Source organism: Tenrec ecaudatus, chromosome 2, assembly GCF_050624435.1.
Source record: "Tenrec ecaudatus isolate mTenEca1 chromosome 2, mTenEca1.hap1, whole genome shotgun sequence".
NCBI classification, from domain to species: Eukaryota; Metazoa; Chordata; class Mammalia; order Afrosoricida; family Tenrecidae; genus Tenrec; species Tenrec ecaudatus.
Window position 1 is genome coordinate 142045024 of NC_134531.1, and position 14256 is coordinate 142059279.

General features: G+C 43.8%; 1 protein-coding gene across 1 annotated transcript in view; it reads right to left on the reverse strand.

Moving 5' to 3' along the window:
* Nucleotides 1-14054, reverse strand: part of TRPC7 (transient receptor potential cation channel subfamily C member 7) — a 186413-nt gene extending 172359 nt beyond the window's left edge. Inside the window, exons 1-2 of the mRNA XM_075542691.1 lie at nucleotides 13930-14054; nucleotides 6800-7577 (exon numbers count right to left, since the gene is read on the reverse strand). Coding sequence (XP_075398806.1) covers nucleotides 6800-7577; nucleotides 13930-14054 — 903 coding nt within the window. The remainder of the gene's footprint in view (nucleotides 1-6799; nucleotides 7578-13929) is intronic.
* Nucleotides 14055-14256: the final 202 nt, after the last annotated feature.

Below are 14256 nucleotides of genomic sequence, written 5' to 3' on the forward strand. Positions count from 1 at the left end.
CCTGGTGGTGCTATCAGATAAGTGCTGGGCTGCTAACCACAGGGTTGTTGGTTCAAAAACACCAGCCACTCCTCAGGAGAAAGACAGGTCTGTCTCTTCCCATAAAGTTTGACAGTCTAGTCAACCCTTTAGAGGGTGGCTATGATTCGATGGCAGTGGTGTGCTTTGGCTTGGCACAGACTTACCTCAGTTTCCGTGGTCTGCATCTTTCTAATGAGAAAATATTCCCTCAGACTACTTTAAACCATAGAGCTCAGAAGTAAGACCTGTGGGGATTTTGGGAGCTCAGTAGAGCAGAGGAGGGTCCCGGGAGAGAGTGGGCACTGGTCTGGAACTTAGCCTGTAAGCAAGAGAGCTGCAGTGCTGATTATCTTACAGACTTTGAAGGAACAAAACAGGCTATTCATTGAGCTGCCTGGGAAATAGCAGTGCTTATGTGTCAGGTTTTATGCAAAGAACTTTACATTCTTCATGGTATTTAACATCTGTGCTCTGAGTCAGAATGGCCTCAACAACACTGACTTTGGTTTTGTGGTAACACCCTAGGAAATTATTATTGATTCATTCATTTACAGAAACATATATTTACCTATTAAGCTTATATGTATTCAGTGCCCAGGATGCATCAGGGAAAGGTCCCTTGTGGCCACTAAGCTGCTAACTGCAAGGTCAGCAACTTGAACCCACCAGCTGCTCCCTGGGAGAAAGAGAGGCCGTCTACTGTCTATAGGGTTACGATGAGCTGACATTAACACAAAGGAAATTATTTTTCTGCTATGTATCAAGACTTTCTGGGGATAGTGTGGTGTCATTTAAGGAGATGGAGGTTTAAGAGTAAGAGCAAATTTCAGGATGGAGAAAACAGGCCTTTCCTTTCCCACACATTACAACTGAACATGTACAATGGAAATACCTACTATTTTTCACATTTTTCAAATAAATTAACTTTCATTGATGCCCGAGATAGAGCTGGAGCTGAAACCTAGGTCAGGCTGATTCCAGACCTAAGTTCTCTGCTCTCCACTACACAGCCTCGAGGAAAGGAAAATGGCTATATTGGGGACTTGCCAGACCCCATCCCCTGCCCCCGTTCTTTTCTAGCGTAGTGATCTTCTTTATCCCACTTGAATGGGTCCCTCAACATCTATCATCTCCCTGCACTTTTGAGGTTCAGACTCTTGCCTGAAACTCTGGAAGAGAAGAATTTAACTTCTTTTAAGTATTGGTTGTGACCCAATGAAGACGTGTCATTGGAATACACATTAGCTAGCTCATTTCCCCAAGATGCCTCATTCATGAATGCTCTAGAAATAGTGCTCTCCTAGAAAACTGGGAGACAGAGTTAATGTGGGTAAGTCATGGTCTGTCCTTTCTCCTGAGATAACCAGTACCTGGCTGTTGTCCTCTCAGATAGTGGCTCTGTGACCCTGACCCCAGTGTGGGCCTGGACAGGCACTCATGCTTTGCTCACTCACCCACCCACCCACCCCTGTGCCTGCTCAGTGAGCGACTGCCCCATCACAGCTAATCATCTCCAGCTGTGATCTCCCTCTTCTTTACCTGCATGGTGCACCATCAGGTATTCCAGACAAGGGCTCCGGGTAGGATGGCTTGATTCCTGATGATATGGAAATGATATCTAGTTAAGGCTCCCTGAGGAGTTTTCTGCCAGATTCTCTTATAAAACAGCACATGAACCTTGCCTTTAAAACCTGCAGCCTTCACAGCTTAAAATACAGTTTTCCCAATGGAAAAGGAACCAATTTTCAAGTCAATTCCTGCACGTTAAGCAGACATTTGTTTATACTACCAGCCAGGCTTTCAGGTTTCAAAGAGATGCATTTTCTCAGTGTGTTGATCTGTAAGATTTACAAATCCTAAAAATAGGCCCAGAATGTGAGAAACTGGTACAAATACAGATTCCACTCTAGGCAAGGGGCTATCAGCTTGTCCAAACATTGGTACCTCCTCAGGCCTACTGTCGGTTTTCATAGAAGCAACCTTCCTTCCAGGAGTCTAGACAGCCAGAGTTCATATGCATTCCGAGCTCTCAGCACCACAATAATACTGGAGTCCTCCTCCTCTGCCCTCCTCTATTCTTTTCCATTTTGATAAGTTTGCAAGCAGATCACAAACTGTCATCTCAACATCTTTATCTTCTACAATAGTCTCACTAGAGATTATAGCATGTGGAAAATTGGTCCGATTTATTATTATTTGCATTTTTAATTTGTGATATTTTAGGCCCAGAGAGTTTTTTATGGGTTGTTAAAATGGCAGCACAAACATCGAGACATAATTCATCATCTGTTTTTCATAATACATGTGGTTAACAATTCATTGATAGACATAAAAATCATTAATATTTTAAGCAAGATGGCTTGATTTTCTTGTTCCCTCTTCTCTCCCTATGTGTTCTATAAGAAAAACATCCTTGCACTAAAGTTCAATCAGCAACTTCTATATGGACATTGTTTTCAACAACAGAAGCCTTCTCAGGTATAGCTTTGCTGCTCTTGAGAGTAACCAGATTTTAGACAATAAGATAAAGTGTTTATTGGGCTTCCACAATCCCCCAGCTTGGGGACACTGGATTTAAAAAAAATTAAGCAAAAGATGAGCGCACAAGAGGTCTCTCCACCCTTGTTCTGCTTCCTCTGTCTTTTCAAAGCCCTAAACCTCACTATTGTCATCGCAATATCTTCCTCCACCTCCAACGCCAGTCCCACCCACACCCAGACATTGCTGTGGCCCGTGACCTTGAGCTGGAGAAAGGCTGAACTCCTCTACTCATTTTGAAATGCCGAACAGCTCCGCAGCAAAGCAACACATAAATAAAATGCCTAGGAACTTGACCGTGAAGGTATCAGTCAAACGAGAGGCAGAAAACCTATCAGAATGATCATCAGTGGGAAAATCAGAAGATTAACTCAGAAAAGATGCAGATATCTCATTGTGGAAAAGTTGTAACCCCAAGGAGAGATACAAATTCTTTGTTCCCATTCCCTCATCTTGAGTCCATCAAAGTGACTCCCTCCCAAGAGTCCAGTCGTCAATGGCTCCTATTACCTAGATAAACCAATCAACCAAATTGCCCTTTGTGGGCAGTGGCCTCATATCTAATGGGGGCAAGACCAAGAAGACACATTCTGCCCTCTTTGAGCGTAGTGGTCATCGGCACTAGACAGTCCTTGGTTGTTGACTGCGTGTTTTTTCTTCCCAACTAGCATATGACCCTCTTCAGAGACTCTCCCTTTCATTATATCCATCCACTACCTTTATTGGGTCACATTTATGGAGAATTTAAACCAGAGCTCAAAATGATCACTAGCTTCATCCGTTGAAATGTTTTTCCTTTTAGGAGTTTATTTCATTCCTTGCACAAACTATGTACGGAGTATTGACTAGGTTACTGGACATCGTGAAAAGCACTGGGAAAGCCCCTGTGACCACATCGGGTTTTAGACTCAAGAAGATTAAAGAAAATCCATGAACAGCTGCAGAATTTTCACACCCAAAGCAATGACTTGCCAGCAGGCATCTGACACCAGCTACAATTCACTAGAGAACTTGACATTGGCTGTACTTTTTGTTAATGACTGGACTCTATTCTGGTCATAAATTAAAATGATCCCAAACAATGACTCCTGGGAAACGGAATCCAGGTTTTCATGTATGGTGCTCCCTAGTCAGGAAGCATAATCTTCCCAGTGATGGGTGCAAAGGATGGTGGAGGATGGCATACGGCATTTACAATAGGAATTTGATAGCCTGTTACAGTTTATGATATTGGGCCATCTTTATAACATACTACAGGCAGCAATTCATAGTTCCTTTAAAGCATCACAGACTAATAAAGAGTGCATTTACATTTGCTCTTTATTCTTTTAGTACAATTTGACTCCTCTCCTGCTTAAGCTGCTTTCTTCTCTGAGACAATTTATAATGTCAGGAATGCAGGTACAAGGATAGATGAATAAGTAATAAAGTTCCAAAGGAACACTTAATGTTAATTTATGATGCACCATTTGTAGACAATCTGAAAGACGTTATTTCAAACAAAGGTAACTAGCGGGACATTAATAGCCAGTGAATGTATTTTTGCTAATTCTAATTCTGACTAAATCAGCCCATTGCAGGATGAGTTTGTTACCAGGTTAGTAGTGTTCTTTATTCTCCATAATTTTCATAATTTACCTTTAATATCAAAATATCATAAAACAGTTTTAAATCAATTTCCAGCTTTCCTTCTATGTGTACTAACATATGCTAGACTTTGGATTTTAATAAAGAAAACAAGTGGCTCAGATATGCTTCCAAATGCTAGTCTAGCCTAGTGTTATTTAGTCAGGCTGGCTTGCTCCCACATGCCAGATAAGTAGATAATCTGATAAAAAGTCATGTTTGCTTGAATTATCCCCCCTCCTCTTTTCCTTGTATCTGAGTTACTTGACTTGTTAATTAACTATGTGCGTGCAGCCTCAGCCTGAAGACCAGGGAACGAAGCAAGATTCTACCGAGCTTCCTGGTATTATCCTTTGCCATAATAACTGGCAGATGAGGTTTACTATCCAGAAACAAGGAAAGATTTAATAGTTCTATTTGGGGGGAACATATTTGCGTAATTTCTATATACACATTTGCCAATGGTTCTAAATGAAGTCAGGGGCAGCAAGGGTCAGTTGGGGCTCTAATCTGCTGCAATGGTCTGAGATGAGGGACAACATGAAACATTTCTCTCCTTATAGGATTCTGAACCTCCTGTTTCCTGCAAGCCTGGTCCTTTCGTTTATGCCCGTGGGTGATTCCGGTCCTAGAGAGAAGCCTCCGGGGCACTATGCATGACAGCTAGACCTTCACTGCCTCCCACATGCATCCCTCCACTCAAAGGACAGTCACAACCATTCAGTACATCTTAGCAGTTGTCAAGTGCACCTGGAGATATCCGGTCATTGTCATTCACTCCTCTAGTCACAGCTTTCCAGGGCCTCTTGGCTTCTTTCCAGATCATATCTGAAGGGCTCAACCTGACACAGAAGACCCCCAGAGATCTTCCCCACGTCACCCCTTCGGCAGTTTCCTTAGAGGAAGTCTGTGTTCTAATTGCACGAAGCTTCTCACCCGTCCCCACCCGCCCTGCCCACGCTGGGCCTTCCCTACACTTGCCTTCACCAAGCACCACTTTCTCTTTTCCCGTGGATCCTCCTCTTCCCCTGTTTCATCTCCTCCTCGGAGCCTCCCTGAAGACCAAGTTCGCAGAGTCCTCCCTTGCAGTGAGCGGATACTCAGCACTGGCCACTCAGCTCTTGCCACAGCATCTTACTTGGATAATAAACGTTTCTGTCACCATGGCGTGCTTTCCCTAATCTACTGTCAGCCCTGAGTGTGACATCGCTTGACATGTTCCTTAGCACGAGGACATTATAGACTCTTGCTGAAGGCTAGTGTGAGAAATGATGGATTTAGTTGTAGTTCCTTTTCCCCCTGCCTAATGTTTGCAACGAGGAATCCCTTCATCATTCAGATAAAGACAGTGAAACCCTGAGAGGGTCACGACCCTAGCCAAGCTTTCTGAGGTCATAATAGCTAGATGTTCAGCAGTTGGCTGTGGGGTCTGAATGCCTGGATTGCAGCCATGGTTTTGCTCTTTACTAATTGCTACTGAGCAAGTTATTTAACCTCTCTCTACCCCTGCCTTCATATGTAATGGGGATAAGGCAGTACTAAAGTCAGATGGCTTTTAATTGAAGCAGTTAAAAAAGGTCACAAGGTAATCATCCTGTTAAATAAAAACCCAGTTGCTTTCAAGATGATTCTGGCTTACAGCCACCTTGTAGGGCAAGATAGAATTCATCCCACAGGGTTTCCAAGACAGAAGCAAGCTGCTACATTTTCTCCTGGAGTGGCTAATGGGCTTGAGCCTCTGACCTTTTAGTCAATGGCTGAGTGTTTACCCACCAGGGCTCCCAGTCACATAAGTCCTCACTAAGTATTTGCTGTTATTACTATTAAGCATCGTGTCCAAGGAAGCCACTATACTAGGTCCCAGTCTCCTCTTTTAGAGAGAGTCAGTCGACAGAAGCAGAAAACGGTAATTGAATAATGGGCTTTGGGAATGGCCTGGGAGGTCCTGATGTTCAGGGTGAATAAATTCTTGAACTTTGCCCTGGGCTTCTTCTCCTGGGGTGGCAAGCTCACCTCTACAAAACTGGTTTTGTTTTCATTTATGTTTCTGTTTTCCTGCCCTTTGACAAGGGCAATCCCCTTAGCCCTCTAGGGTTGGGAAAGGGTGCAGCTAATCTCTGAAGATTTAGAGTATGAGACTGAAACTAAGACCCACGCAGTCCAGGATGTGGTAGAGACATGAACAACACCAAGCAGAGAACCATGCGAGTGAAACACCCAAGAAAGGTAAGCGCTGCATTAGCAAAGAACCACCAGGAGCCGAAATTGAAGTATTTATACCAGAACCACATTCTCCTGTTGCCTACCAAGTGCTTTCTTTACTCTGTGCTTAAGCCACCTCTTTACTGCATTTATGTAGTTTAAAATATCCCACTCAACAGGCTGTGTTTGCCTTCGGCTGTCATCAGACACAAGTTGAGGAAATTCTCTTTCTTCCCTTGACCCTGAATCACAAGACCCTGAGGCTTTCACCCCTCATCAGAGAAGAAAACCACCCAGATAGTTGCTTGACTCAGTGGGAGCGCCCCCGGGCCATCTGCCTGCGGGGGTGGGGTGGGGGGTGGTGGTGGGGTGGGGGGTGGGGGGTGGTGGTGGTGAATGGGAGTTACCGTACCTTGAATTCAGTCTCAATGTTGGCCAGTCTGGCTAGCTCGTTGCTCAGCTCCAGAGCGGTGAGGACGGGGTCTTCGCTGGACAGAGACAAATAGGCTGCACTTGCCAGTCCCTTGTAGGCGTTCATGCGCGACCGTGAGTGGCTGAAGGAGTCTTTGCGCTGCTTCTCGGTGCACTCGGCGCATTTGCAGAAGTAGTCATGGGGCCGCTCGATGCGGGCGCCCTTGAGTAGCAGGATGTGCACGATCTCATACTCCTGGCAGTGCGCCGCCAGGATGATGGGAGTGATGTCGTGCGAGAAGCGCGTGCCGTCCTCATCATAGGCGTAGAAGTCATCGTCCCGTAGCTCCTGCTCCAGAGGGCTGAGCGTCAGGCGCTGGCCCTGTGCGAAAGCCGGGTGGTTGAGAATGGCCTCCACGATGCGCACGTAGCCCTTGCTGATGGCCAGCAGCAGCGCGTCCCCCACCCGCGCCAGCGTCTCCTTTTTGAGCAGCAGTTCGGTGACCTCCAGGTGCTCGTTGCCCACGGCCAGCTGCAGCGCGTTCTGCCCCATGTAGTCCACGCAGTTGAAGTTGAGGGTCTTGGACTCCTCCAGCATCTTCCTGACCACAGGGATGTTGCCATACTCGGCTGAATCCAGGAAGCGCTCCTCCTCCGCGGTCAGGCTGGTGCCCTTCTCGTTGAACATGTAGGCAGGACCCCGGATGGCTTGGCGGCGGCCCTTCTCTCTCAAGGTGGTGTGTCGGCGCTGCATGTTTTTGAAGGTGCTGCTGCCCAACCTGGATGACAACAAGGCAGAGATGCTTAGTTGCTTTCAAGGGGGCTGACAGATGACACAGGTGTGGGACAGAGGAAACATTGTCACGAGCACACGCAGGGTAGTAATAATAATATGATGGAACATTTATGAGAAATATTATTAGAAAACATTGTCTTCATGGATGAGATGAAAACAAATCGGATTACTTGAACTTTTTTTTCAAATAGAATATTGATTTGGTTATAGAGCCTCGATTCAGAGCTTTAGGAGGAGTGAAATGGGAGATGGAGCTGGAGGGTGGGAGCTACACGTATGACTAAATCAGGCAGATAGTCGTTGGCTTTATTCTCATTTATTTTCAGTCGTGTAAATGTAGCAAGTCTTAACATCTCAGAATTCTGGTTTCTCACTTGTACAACATAGGCAATGATCTGTGTCATAGGGGCCACAGGAGGCTGAAGGGAAGTAACTGTCATGAAGAAAGTTCCCCTTCAGTGCTGTCCTTCAGTTCCCTCCCACTTCACGGAGTGCCCCACTCTCTACAGGTTGTATCACCCAGCAGGGCACCATGGGTCTGAATCTTTGGCTCAGATGTATCACCAATTAGTGAGCTCATGGAAAAGATGGCAACAAAATGCAACAGAACAGAGGACCTGATGCAAAGGGTTTAAGTGGAGAGCAAATGCTTTGAAAATGATTAGGGCAATGCATGTACAGATGTGCTTTATACAATTGATGTATGTATATGTATGGATTGTGATGAGAGTTGTATGAGCCCCTAATAAAATGTAAAAAAAAATGCAACAGAACAGTACCATCTGCTTCACATTCCCTGCTGTTCTCTAGGAGCACCGTTTTCTGGTGCCATGTAATTTAACCCCTACTAAACAGCAAGATGGGACAGGGAGCAGTCTTTGAATCAATGGCAGTGACTGGTGGCCCCTGAAGCTGCCCTTTTGAGGGAATTCAGTCACGTCCTCTAAGACTGAACCTGGATACTTGGTGAAAGAAATAGGTCAACATCTCAGGTTCTCATCTAACTGGTCACTCTACTCTTTGTAGCATAAGGTAGTGGTTAATAATAATAGTCATACTAATAACTGAGTGCCTAGTCTATGGCAGATACTATACTAAGGGTTTTACAGGTATTAACATTTGAAACCAGCCTTTGAGTTAGTACTATTATGATTTTCCTCTCATATCCAGATCAAAGTTTGCAGCCTACAGTTTAGATTATTACTTTTCAACCCAAAGAAGACAAAAATCCATCCATCCGGACGAAGAAGCAACATCACGAGAAACAAAAGGTTGACCTTGTCAAGGAAGAGTTTCCTTTCACCTGGATTGACTTCGGCAGTCAACGCCCACAGAAGAGGTCAGGAAATCAGATGATGTGTTGCGCAGAGCAAATCTGCTGCGAAAGATCTCTCGATAAAGTGTAACAAGCAAATGTGTCACTTGGAGAGCTAAGAAGACAGGAGGGAAACCTTTGCATTTGAATTATGGTGTTGGTGAAGAACACTGAATATGCCATGGGTTTCCAGAAGAATGAGCAAGTCTCTGCTGGAAGAAGTCCGGCCAGGTGCTCCTGAGAAGCAAAGATAGTGAGCCTTTGAATCCCATACTTCAGACATGTTATTAGGAGAAACCAGTTTCTGGTATGGACATCATACTCAGTACATAGAGGATCAGGGGACATCATACTTGGTATATAGTGGGTCAGGGGACATCATACTCAGTATATAGAGGGTCAGGGGACATCATACTTGGTACATAGAGGGTCAGGGGACATCATACTCAGTACATAGAGGGTCAGGGGACATCATACTTGGTACATGGAAGGTCAGGGGAAATCATACTCAGTACATGGAGGGTCAGGGGACATCATACTTGGTACATAGAGGGTCAGGGGATATCATACTCAGTACATAGAGGGTCAGGGGACATCATACTCAGTACATAGAGGGTTAGGGGACATCATACTCAGTACATAGAGGGTTAGGGGACATCATACTCTGTACATAGAGGGTCAGGGGACATCATACTTGGTACATGGAAGGTCAGGGGAAATCATACTCAGTACATGGAGGGTCAGGGGACATCATACTTGGTACATAGAGGGTCAGGGGGCATCATGCTCAGTACATAGAGGGTCAGGGGATATCATACTCAGTACATAGAGGGTCAGGGGACATCATACTCAGTACATAGAGGGTTAGGGGACATCATACTCTGTACATAGAGGGTCAGGGGACATGATACTTGGTACATGAAGGGTCAGGGGACATCATACTCAGTATATGGAGGGTCAGGGGACATCATACTCAGTATATGGAGGGTCAGGGGACATCGTACTTGATACATGGAGGGTCAGGGGACATCATACTTGGTACATGGAGGGTCAGGGGACATCATACTCAGTACATAGAGCGTCAGGGGACATCATACTTGGTACATAGAGGGTCAGGGGACATCATACTCAGTACATGGAGGGTCAGGGGACATCATACTCAGTACATAGAGGGTCAGGGGACATCATACTCAGTACATGGAGGGTCAGGGGACATCATGCTTGGTACATCGAGGGTCAGGGGACATCGTACTTAGTAAATAGAAGGTCAGGGGAAAAGACTGGGCAGTGTTTTGCTCTAAAATACAGATCTAGAAATGTTGTCAGTTAGAACTGATTTTCAATTACCTAACAACAATGAAATGAAATAAAGGCTTGGAACCAGACCATCTATCTAGCTTTGGAACCCTGACTCCACCATTTACCGGCCTTGCGACTTTTGATCAGTTACTTGACCTTTAGGTTGCCAAGGTTTTAAACGGGCTTTTTAAGAAATCAGAGAATAACAACTATAGTATAATTTGAGTTTGAGCCAAAGTACTCCATCCCCAGCTAGGCTTATGATCTTGAGGGTGTCCTTAGCTCTAGGGTTCAGATACCTTCACCATAAAGCGCAAACCTCTACCCAACGCTAGTGTGTTCAATTTTCCTGCTGTTTCTATTACTCTTATCAGAAGTTTTCTACATTCCTTTTTTCAGTCCCACCCCTCATGCATTATTCAAATTATATTGGAGTGCAATTAATCTTACCAAGAGTGTATTTGCTCAAAAAAGTGAGTACCTGGGGATTTGCTTTCACTATTTTTCATGTGCTAGGGAGTTTTCACTTTGTTATTGGTCTTGTCTCCTCACAAAAAGAATACTCAGCATTTCACTTAAACCATTTTGTTCAGAAAACAAAAGAAATTGAGAAAGACTTTAAAATGAAGCCATATGTTATGAGATTTTTTTAAGCTTTGAGAATTAATCTTAGTCTATTTAATTTTTCTGCTTAGCTTACCCTTGGTCTACTGCTGGGACCCTGTCTCAGGTGTCACAGTGGGTTGTGTGTTGGACCACTAACAGCTAGCCACTCCATGGCAGAAAGATTTACAGCCGTGGAACCTCCAGGGGCGGTTCCCATTGGTCCCACAGGGTCAGTGGGTTGGAATCAGCTTGATGGGAGCGATTTGGGATCTCTGGTATAAAGCGAAGACTGGAGATCAGAGCTTGGACTCTCATCCTCCCATGGCTGAGTCACCTTTCCCTCAGAAAAGTTGTTTATTCAGTAGAGTAGCAGTTCTCAATCTGTGGGTCGCGACCCCTTTGGGTGTCGAATCATTTCACAGGGGTTGCCCGATTCATAACAGCAGCAAAGTGACAGTTTTGAAATAGCAACAAAGATAATTTTAGGGTTGGGGGCGGGTCACCACATGATTAACTTATTAAAGGGTCATGGCATTAGCAAGGTTGAGAACCACTGATCTAAACAATGGATCAGCGATGAAATGGTCACTGCCTGGATGGGGCAGGCTCTATTGCTTGATTCCATGACACTTTTCCATCAGAGATCTGCTCAAGAGAAAAAGCAGGTCGGACTACAAGGTCAAGAATACACAAGGATCACACAGCAACAAGCCATGGAGATATTGGCTCACAGGAAAGATAATCACCATGAAACCCACCGAGAGCAGAGAAATATTTCACGAGCAACTTATTCATGAGCAACGATCTAAATTCAGAACCCATCTGAATATCACAGCCTCTGCCGTCTACAAACTTAAAGGGTCTTCAGGCATGGTTTCTGAGCTCTCCTTATTTCCGTGGAACGCAAACAGAAAAGGCAAGCTCGTCGCAGTCTCGAGGTGGTGAAGCTAAGGCAAGTAAAGCAAAAAGACCAAGTGGAGGGCAAATCATTTCTGTGCTTGGTTAAATCATCACCTCAATCTTTATTTCCTTTATATCAAAGAAACTATATCTCATTTTTCTTTATCAAAGAAAAACCTTTATGTGCATAGCTAGGAACTGACAGAAGTGAAAAGATCTGCATATATATTCTATATGTCCTTGAAAGCAATCACCTAGATACAGTAATAAATAAACGAGGCCCCTTTCCAAGACTTCAAAATCTCAGGTTGGAAACACTCATTTGGATGCTCACGACATTGCCATTGCTTTTGCTTTCCTAGAGAAGTTGACACGGGTGACGTCTACACAGCAGCAGATAGTGAGAAATGCTACTTAGTGCACAGGGAGATTACTTCAGTAGAAGGGGTTTGATAATTAACCCCTCAGCCACATGAATAAAGTTCAATATTGATGGAAGCCCCCCAGCCTCACATTCTAATTGGTTTGAACCCCTTCTTATTTTGATTACCTGTAATGATGCTTTTACGCATTTATATGTCTAGGAATACATTGAGTCCTTGTCACTCAATATCACTATCATAGATATATATTCTTGTCACTCAATATCTATATCATAGATATTTATACTTTAGCCATATATATCAACAGGCACTGGAAAGAGCTCATCAAAGACAATATGTTAGAAAGATAAAGGCATTAGGGTCCACAGCATCTGATGATCAAAACCCACATTCATGACTTATCAAATATGTGGCCCGCACAGGTGATTGTGTCCCAGGCTTAGGGTCCATAAAGAGCAAAATAAAATGCAATTGGGAAAAAAAATCCTGCAATTGGTAACTGATTGCCTGTACTTTAAAATTTTTCTTAAAAACCGAACTTTGAATTCAAATGCATTTTTATTTGCATGTATTAGGAAGATAATGAGTGATCAAACTCATCAAATACCTCAATTAAGATACTGTGGTTTTCATTCTGCAGAAATGCATACATTGACATTTGATGGCATTGAGGAAGATTCCAGGGGAAACAAAACCATATTGGGGAGCAGGACTGATGATTAAATTCCCTCTCGATCCCTCGGCTGCTATTTTTATCCAGTGGAGTTTAGAGATGCATCAGCCAGTCTGAAGGAAGCCAGATGCCAGTGACCCATGAAAAGTATGAATTCTGTGCCCTAAGTCCAGCTGCAAAGGAGATGTCCATAAAGCCTTTGGAGGGCTGTGGTTAATTTCAAGGGAAGAAAAGGCCACTTACTCACATTTTCTTTTGAGAAATATTTGTCTTATTTTTCCTAAAATTGACACATGCCCAAGGCCCCTGTGGAAATTATCCAAGCCGGAAACAAATTCAATCTGTAATGGACAGCTGGACAAAATCTAAGAGTCAGGTCAGATACCTTGGAGAACCTAGCCTCTGGTCTCTGAACCTGTCCAAGTGTACGCACGGATTCTGAATTCTAGCCCAGGGCAACCGTGATGAAAGAGACAGTGATTTGGCGTCTTCTCCTATACCTCATCTCTCTTACCAATCGAAAAGGCAAAAGAGAATCCACCACAGTGCCCTGCAGGACCACAGTGAGGATGAAATGTTGTGCACTAAGTGCTCTGGGGACTGGCAAGCTTCTTCAAATGTGCATGTCAGTGATGATGACAACCTTACATATCAATACATTTACATAAATGATCATTGAAATTGGCTCACATTTTACTCAAGGCTAACATATTCAGATTAGTTCTTTTTCTACATGATTATGTTGAAGTAATAATAACCTATTTTACATACTTACAATGTGCCAGGCACTCCTAACCACTTATATGCAGTATCATTTTAAATTCACACAAATCACCAAATGATGAGCTTAGCCATTTTCCTAAATGACTACTTAGGAAACCATTAATCACAAGTAACATTTACTACCCATTAACCATGTGCTATATACCGTGTGGAGGACTTTACATGAATTATCGTTTTACATTCTTACAAACTAACGCATGATGCAGGTGCTACAGCCCTTCCCGTTAAACAGATGATGAATTGAGGCTCAGCTAAAGTAGCCACTTTCACTAAGGTGGCACAGATTGGAGTGATCCTCTACTAGGATCGATCTACAGTCTATCTGACTGCAGGACCCATGCTTTTGAACGGTGTGCCCTTGCCATTCATTTTTTACCTGTATTTATTTATATTGTTAGGATTATTCCTTTCAATGGAGTATCTTTGAGGGTAGAGTTTTACTTGTTTATCTGGTGGATGCACCTGGGGCCCAACATCTTTTCTGTCTGGCAAGCAGTGCATGGTCAAAGAACTAAATCAATTATCACAGACCTGATCTAGGTCAATCATTAAAGAAAACCAGTAAAATAGAGAGCTACTGATGTTTATCTCTTTCCAAATGCAATAGCCACAAAACCTGATCTTTCCTCTTGGTAACCGATAACTTTTAAAATCAGATGTGAGTTCCAGAGCACTACAAACAATGACCCATACATTTTTAGAT